Consider the following 9,335-nt stretch of genomic DNA (forward strand, 5'->3'; position numbering starts at 1 on the left):
AGACACAGAAATACATCGAAAGGAAAAAGGGATTATCATCAAATCACTGAGAGAGAGGATCAACAGTTTCATATGGAAGAAGGTAAATCTTTTTTCTTAATATAATTTTTTTATCATTAATATTTTTTATTATTTTATTAAATTATACTTATTAAAATATGAATTGTAAAAGCAATAGAATATTAAATATGTATTCGTTTCATTTCCTGAAACACTTTCATTCTTAAAACAATTTCATTTCTTGATTTAATGAAACGGTTTCATTAACGGTTATTGAATTAGTATTGAAACAAAAAATAATGAAACAGTTTCATTTCTTGATTTAATGAAACAAAATCTTTGTTTTAGTATTCAAAATGTTTCATTATTTTTTGTTGATTATAGCTTGTTTTATGTTTTATAATTTATTAGGATATACCTAATTTATTGTAGGTGACAAGAAATTAAACTATTTCACCCTTATAGAACGAACTCACGTGACTCCTTGTCACCTACAATGAAAGACGGACCGATTGGCATGTAGTGTTGAACGATAATTGCAAATTGTTTCATTAACGGTTATTGAATTAGTATTAGACTATTAATAAGTTCTAATTAAAATAATTTTAAAACAATGGAAATCCTAATAAATTTTAAAATAAAGGATGAAACATATAAAGACTGAAACATATTTAAAAATTTTATGTAAAATATTTTGAAAACTGAATATTTTTTAATTTATTGAACGTTTTTCATGCAATAAAACATTCCGATATATTAATAAATTAAATTTATCAGTGAAAATTGTGTTCATGGTCACTATTGAACATGACATCCGTTTCATTACTCAAAGTACATATATTTTTTCAATGAAACGAACACAAATTTCATATTCTACCACTTTTACAATTCATATTTTAATAAATATAATTTAATAAAATAATAAAAAATATTAATGGTAAAAAAATTATATTAAGAAAAAAGATTTACCTTCTTCTATAAAAAAACGTTTCCATTAATACATTTCCATAATTAACATTAGTTATTAGGATATAGCTAATTCATTGTTGAGGATTTGACAAATTTACCCCTTTTTTAATTAAAAATTAAACTTTTATTTTTTTATTTTCTAATATAAACTCATTTACTATTGACCATTGATAGAGGAAAATGGATGGATTAGATTGGTTTGTAAGGTTTTCATAAATATATATATATATATATATATATATATATATAAAATAAAATATGAATGTAACCATCGGTCTCACGGATAAATAGTTTAAGAAAATATAAAATAAAAGAAGAAAATATAATGCCTCGTCGGAAATTATCAAATTTATCCATGATGTTACTTTGCTTAGTTGGAAAAAATAACAATGGGCGGATTTTGGCCAGTGATCCGTCGAAAATAATGACGAATACCGACTGTCGATAAATGTGGTAGGTGATAAGTTTTTTTTTTTTTCTAAATATGAATGTATGCATGTATGTGACCGAATGTATGTAACTAGTGGAAATATGTATGTATATGTAATCGATATAGGTGTATGTAAGTATGTATATATTATGAGAATTGGTACTCATGGATCAAAAAAACCAGAAAAGCCGAATACTGGATCCATTGAAAATACTAATATTAAAAAAATTCATTAACAATTATCATCGGATTTCCGACGGATCACTCTTTATACGTCGGAAACCATCTAAATCATTCAAAATATTTAAACATATAATTAATTTAAATTCACCTACACATTTCCATCATGATTTAATTATCTAAAAAATTAACTTTTGCCGGAAATATGCCGGACAATCTAAATTGATTCATTTCTATTTTCTTATATATAAAAATAATAATACTTAATCAATTTAAACTTTTTATGGATTTCTGATGGAACTTAATTAATATTAATCAAATAACTAAATTGTGCCAAACATTCGTTAGTCAATTTAAATTAATTAATTTCTTGGATTTATAGGGAAAAAAATATTTATAAATGGGCGGATTTAAAAAAAATCCACTGATGATCTGCCAGAATGTACTTAGAATTTAAAGACTAACTAAAAAATCAGTGGTGAATCATAGATATATTTGTGATGGAAGTCAACAAATCCGTTGGAAAAGTATATTTTAATGATCTGCCATAAATCCGTCAGTAATTTTTGGGAGAAAGATCCTTCTGTGAAACTCATTTTCCTAGTATTGAGATCTAGGTCGCATCCTGAATTATGTTCGGCTCCAAAGTGAACTTTGCAAATTGCCTTCCACTATCAGAACCACCACCGAGATCATCAGTGATGTCCAACCGATAGACTACCAATGGAATATATCACTTTGAACTTTCTCATTAACAAATTGTGCCAACGAATGTTTTAAATTTGTGACAAAAAAATCCGTCGGTAGTAATATCACTGGAAATAAGATATAAAACCACATATTATCGATGTACATGCATGCAGGTTGCTTTTCCGACGGAGTATCGCTGAAAATGGCGTTGTATGTTGGTGAAAATAAGTATTGAGTTATGATTTATCAGCACATTATTAAAAGATTAATGATGATAATTTATAATGGATTGGATAAAACTTTTTTCTACATATCACTGACAGGTTTTTTTAAACAGTAAGCATTATATTATGTTAGTGATGATTGTCGGAGAATACGTAAATGACCTATCTTTGTTAGAAATCCACGAGTAAAATTATTTTTCAAATTCTAACTTTTTACATTTTCTTTACTTTAAAGCAATCATCACAAAATCATAATTTCAAGATTTTCAAATTATTTAAAATCAGTAAATGTTGAGTTATAAATTAATAATCACATGTACATTTAGCAAGGAGGGTGGAGGGTATTCACGCTCTACAATAAAATTTAGTTCATATTACGTTTAAAATGTATATTTGAATTAATAAATTATTTTATAAAACTTAAGTTTATATAACCTAACAATAAAACATCATATTTAAGTGTTACAGTAGATTTATAGGACGTTTTGTAACAAGTTTTTTATGACACTTTCAAAATAAAGGTTTATATCAGGTATTTTATAGGACACTTTAAGAAGTGTTCTATAAACCCATCTTTTTGTAGAATACTTGTGTTTATAAGACATTTTTTTAAATAGTATCATATATAAAAATAGTCAATATGATACTTCATTTTAGTTTAAAAAACTTATTAAAACCTCAAAAATGTTTTAAATGTTATGCATAGAGATATCAAAATAAAAGTGAAGATTACATAAGAATGTTTCGATAGTTTATTGAAAGATTAACAGGGCTATAAATAGCCACTACAGTAAACAGAAAGCTGCTAAAAAGAAGGAAAAGATAAAAACTGAATAAGGCCTATTATACTAGCTAATTATTCGTAGACCAAGTCTCAAAGGAAGCACAAGACTTGGTAAACAGAAGACTATGTACCACCTCTTCATTCCCTCCTTTAAATTAATTGCAGTAGCAACTAGTTTATCTTTGAAGCTTTAATCATCCAAAGCATTTCCCGTAGCTTCACAAACTGCTCCACTTTTATCAGTTTTGTCATGATGTCTGCGATTTGTTCCTGTGTCTTACAATACTTCAGCAGCAGAATACCCTTGTTCACAAGGTCTCTTAAGAAATGAAACTTTACGTTTATATGTTGGCTCCTCCCGTGAAACACATAATTCTTAGAGAGTTGGATTGTTGAGCTGTTATCACAATTGATTATAGTTCCTCCTTTTTTTCATTATTGCCAAGCTCTCTAAGAACATTTTCTGAGCCAAATGCACTAACTTGCACATGATGCAACTGATATATACTCAGCTTCTGTTGAAGATAGTGATACGACGGGCTGTTTCTTTTAAGACCATGAGAAAGCACCTTTTCCAAGCAAGAACACGTAACCGGATGTGCTTTTCCTGTCGTCAAGATCTCCTGCGAAATCATTATCCGAGTATGCGCCTAGACCAGTAGTTGCTTTAGAGCTGTAAAGAATCCCAAGCTCACCCGTTCCTTTAAGATAACATAATATCCTTTTTGGTGCACTCCAGTGATTTTCTAGTTGGAGAGGACATGAACCTGCTGATGAGACTTATTCCATACATTAGGTCTAGACGAGTTGTAGTTAAATACATGAGACAACCAACTACTTGTTTGAACATTGTAAGATCGAGTTTGATCCTTTTTCATCTTCGAAAAGTCTTGTTCCGAGTACAATAGGATTTCCTACTCCGTTACTGTTCTCCATTCCAAATCGGGTCAGCAGCTCTTGAGCGTATTTGTGTTGGCAGATAAAAATTTCTTTCTCGTTCTAAATCACTTCTATGCCAAGAAAGTACCTAATCCTTCCCATATCAGTCATATCAAATTCACGCATCATTGAAAGTTTAAAGTCTTCACACATAAACTTATTTTTTCCTATATAAATCAAGTCATTAACATACAGGCTTACTATTAGAAACTTACCACCCTCCTTTATTTTTGTAAACAAAGTGTGTTCACACGAGTATCTCTTGAATCCTTCATGTAAAAAGTAGGCTTCAATCCGACTATCCCAGGCTCTCCGAGCCTGCTTAAGTCTGTACAGGGCCTTGTGCAGTAGATAAACTTTCTCATCCTCTCCGTGTTTCTTGAAACCCATGGGTTGTTGTACATACACTTTTTCTTTAAGTCCCCCTTGAAGGAATGCACTTTTTACGTCTAATTGAAGTACTTCCCACCTTTTTTGTGCCGCAATAGCTAGGATGAGTCAGATAGTATCCAAACGAGTCACCGGTGCAAATACCTCTGTATAATCGATTCCGTATTGTTGTGCTTACCCCTTTGCCACCAATCTGTTCTTGTGCTTCTCGACTTCACCTTTTTCATTTAATTTGGTTTTAAATACCCACTTCACTCCTATGGCCGTTGCATTTTTCAGTAGCATGCACAACGTCCACGTACCATTCCTTTCAATCGACTTTATTTCTTTTTCCATCGCCTCTTTCCATTTCTTACTCTTCACAACTTCTTGGAAGGTTATAGGATCATCTTCTGTCATCATCATGACAACCTCTTCCTCCTCTGAAAGTCCTTCCCTAGAGGTGTAATTGGACAGTCATGTAGGAGCTTTATGCTGCCTTTCTTTAGGAGCATCCAGTGTTGTGGATTCACCTCGAACTTGTGCATCACTTTCAACTGATGAACTTTATGATTTATCTTCTAACATTGTGTCTGAATCACTTTCTTTTTCTGCTTCAACTTCACCGTACTCTTCTTCATCTTCATCAACATCTCCCTATGTAAGTGCCTTTGTAGTCACATTTGCACTTTTTTTTCCCAATTCTAGCCCTTGTTTTCTTCAAAAACAACGTCCCTGCTTTTGCAACCTTTGTTTGCTATTGAATCAAAGAGCCTATATGCCTTAGACTATTTGCTGACACCAATAAATACATAAGGTCTGCTTTGATCTTTCAATTTGGTTTTTGTTTGACTTGGAACATGCATATGTGCTAGGCACCCAAAAGTTTGAAAATGGTGTACCTTAGGTTTGTTGCCATTCCATGTCTCTTGGGGAGTCTTCTCTTCCAAGGCCGTTGTTGGAGATCTGTTCAGTATATGAATGCACCAGTACGCCGCTTCTGCCCAAAACTCTTTTGGCATTTGTTTCTCGTTCAACATAGATTGTACCATGTTCATAATTGTACGATTCTTACGCTCAGCAATACCGTTTTGCTAAGGCGTATATGACGCTGTCAGTTGCCTGTTGATCCTTTGTTGTTTGCAAAACATAGTGAATTCATTTGAATTGAACTCACCCCCCTATCTGTTCTCAGGCAAAGTATACTTTTCCCTGCTTCTTTTTCCACAACTGTTTTAAAATTCTTAAAGGCACAAAAGGCTTCTGATTTCTAGCTTAGAAGGTATATCCAGGTTTTACGTGTAAAGTCATCAGTAAAACCTAAAAATGTACCTTTTATTGCCGTTTGACGCTGGACTAATACCACATATGTTTGAGTGTACCAGCTGGAGCTTGTGTGTTGACTTCCACATGCTATTCTTAGAAAACTCTTGCAATGTTGCTTGCCTACCAAACAACTTGAACACAACTTTTGTGAAGTTTGGATTGCGGGCAGCCCTTTCACCATCCCCTTATGTGATAGGTTATAAGACCTTTGTAGCTTAAGTGCCCGAAGCAACAGTGCCACAGATGTGCCTCATCGATTGACTGAATATGCAGTCATGCTAGCTATTTTATCATCATTTCAGCTAAGAGAGGGAACATCTTGTTTCCACTTGTGTCTGAGTGCATGATCACCCCCATTGTTGGGTGATAGACCTTGCAAGTTCTATCCTTAATTAGCACAGCCAAGCCCTTCTCTTGTAGTTGTCCAACGCTCAACAAATTACTTTTTAGTTTAGGTATATAATATACGTTTGAAATTACCTGAGTCATCCTGTTCACCTACATTCGTACATTTCTTTTCTTGCAACAGCAATGCGACTATCATTCCCTAACTTCATAGTGTGCTTGAAGTCTGATCTGGGAACCATTCTTGATTATCGCTCATGTGGTTACTACATCTCGAATCAAGGACCCATACTTCACTTCTCATTGCCTTATCTTCCATGTAAGCCATCAACATTACTTCATCATCATTATCAAACTCTGCAAAGTTTGCTTTGTTCTCCCATTCAGGACATTCGTACTAGAAGTGTCCCAATTTGTGACAGTGGTAGCACTCAATCACTGCTTTATTCATCATATTCCTCCCTTGTCCTCTGACTCGGTTGCTTCTAAACCGACCTTGTCATCGTCCTCTAAAGTTTCTTTCTTCATTTGTTACCTTTAATATATGTTCTTCCTCTTTTACTTTCCTTCGGAATTTCTGATCATGCATGATTAAGTAACTGTGGAGCTCATCCATGCTTAGACGGTCTATATTCTTTGCCTCTTTGATTGATACTATGATGTAGATGAATCTCTCAGTGAGAGTGCGTAGTATTTTTTCAAAAATCTGATTGTCTTTCAGAATTTCTCCATTGTTACGCATATTGTTCGCAACACACATTACGCGACCAAAGTAATTTGTAATCGTCTCACTCTCCTTCATCTTCGGAACTTCGAATTCCCTTCGAAGTGCCTGCAACTGTGATCTCTGAACCTTTTGACTCCCTTGGTCTTTCTTTCCCATTGACTCACAAAGGTCCCGAGATGTTTCCTTTTGGAGTATAGAGTTCATAATACATTTGTCAATGGTTGCAAATAAGTAAGTTTTAACATTGAGATCCTTGATCTTCAAATCTGCTCGTGCCGACTTCTCTGCCTCTGTCTCTTTGGATCCCGCTGTTGGTTCTTTATAACCTGGATCTATGAGATGCCACCACTCTTTTTTCGAAGTAGATTCTCCATTAGCATACTCCAGTGATTGTAGTCTCCGTTAAATTTCGGAATGCTCAACAAGTTTTGTCCTTCATTCGACATTTCTCGTTTCACTCGTGTTTGCTCTCGTTCACTCTTGTTTTTGGTTTTTCTTTACTCTCACACAAGGCCTTCTCTCAATGGCTCTGATACCAATTGTTATGCACAGAGAAATCAAAATAAAAGTGAAGATTACATAGGATTGCTTTGATAGTTTATTGAAAGATTAACATGGCTTTAAATAGCCACTACAGTAAGCAGAAAGCTGCTAAAAAGAAGAAAAAAAATAAAAACTGAATAAGGCTTATTCTACTGGCTAATTATTCGTAGATCAAGTCTCATGGGAAGCACAAGACTTGGTATTTCTAGTTCAAGAGATAACGATCAAGGGTGGGAAAACATCTTTGTTGAGTAATTATGTCCTTAGTGCTGAAATTTCAAATGATGAGTTAGCTAAGATGCTCATTTTTCATGATTATCCACTTTCTATTGTTGAGCATTAGAGTTTTAGAAGTTATTCAAATAGTCTTCAACCTTTATTTAAGATGCCTTCTAGAGCTACAATGAAAAGTGACATCATGAATACATACGAAACAAAGAAAATAGGTCATACATTGCGGTGTTGGGAGAAAACGAAAGCGGGGTTGCTTTTACTTTTGGATATGTGGACAGTGGGTAACCAAAAGAAAGGTTACATGGAACTAACAACACACTACATAGATGCTACGTGGAGGTTACAAAATTGGATTATCATGTTCTTTTTCGTTTTACTATTCTCTAAATCTTTATAGTTCAATCTTAATATCTACAATAGTATAATATTAATTTTTAATATACTCTTTGTTGTGGCTTTATGCGTGTGCTATCTCCAGCTACTGTTGATACATTATCTCAAAATGGTTGAATGTTTTATGAATTGGAACATTGGCAACAAGTTGTCAACATTGACACTTGACAGTTGTTCAATAAATGAAGCTTTGGTCGATAGACTTTTAGGTACTCTTGTCTTTCCCCCTTAATTTTAAAGGGTAGGTTATTCCACATGAGATGTTGTGCAATCATTAATCTCATTGTACAAGAGGGTTTCTATGATTGAGAGCACAATCAAGAATGTTAGTGATAGTGTCTTGTTCTGAACATGTTCTCCTAAAAGGACCCAAGGCTTTAGGCTTTTTGCACGACAACTAGGTATAGATTGTGAAAGAGAATAGATGGAATTATGTTTTATCTAATGTTGAATGTTTCCATACAGTATAAAGATGTTTTTACACGTTTGAGCAAAACAGATAAACATTATGTGTGTTTCCTTAGTGAAGAGGAATAGAGAATGGCACATGATGTTTGTTATAAGTTAAAGTTGTTTTATCGTGTGACTGATATATTCTCCAGGACCAAGTATCCCACTTTAAACATGCTCTTTTCTTTGATTTGTGATCTGAAATTATCTATTAGAAGTTGGCAAGAAGGTGACTATGTTGTTAGGAATATAACATCAAACATGTTGATTAAATTTGATAAATATCGGGAGTTATACATGATGTGATGAGTGTGACTATTTTTTTTGGATCCTAGGTATAAGCTAAAGTTGATCAATTATTTTTTTTCGAAAGATTTATGGTATTGACTCAAAAGATGAGATTATGATGATATATACCCTATGTAATGATTTATTTGAAGAGTACAAAAAGAAGCATGACCACAATGAAAGGAAAGGGCAAAGTGGCATTACTCTCTCTGATGGGGGATATTTTCTTCGATCAAAGCTTTATGGATCTGGATTTTGAGAATATGATCTCTCAGGATGGTATATTTGAAACGACAAAGTTAGATGATTATTTGGCGAAGAAATTGTTACCAAATGAGGAAGGATTTAATTTATTGATGTGGTGGAAGTGCAACGGTGCTAAGTTTCCTATCTTGCAGAGGATTGTGGAGGATGTGTTAGTCATTCCGATTTCTAGTTAGCTTC

The 9,335-nt window shown here is 33.4% G+C and overlaps 1 protein-coding gene across 1 annotated transcript; it reads right to left on the reverse strand.

The window, feature by feature from the left end:
• Positions 1-6,464: 6,464 nt before the first annotated feature.
• LOC112499990 lies at positions 6,465-7,139 on the reverse strand. Its single transcript, XM_025103249.1, has 2 exons — positions 6,792-7,139; positions 6,465-6,653 (listed from the first exon to the last, which is right to left on the reverse strand). Exons 1-2 carry the CDS (start codon positions 7,137-7,139, stop codon positions 6,465-6,467), a joined length of 537 nt encoding a protein of 178 aa, XP_024959017.1.
• Positions 7,140-9,335: the final 2,196 nt, after the last annotated feature.

The sequence above is a fragment of the Cynara cardunculus genome (assembly GCF_001531365.2).
Source record: "Cynara cardunculus var. scolymus isolate 2C chromosome LG 17, CcrdV1, whole genome shotgun sequence".
Taxonomy (NCBI): Eukaryota; Viridiplantae; Streptophyta; class Magnoliopsida; order Asterales; family Asteraceae; genus Cynara; species Cynara cardunculus.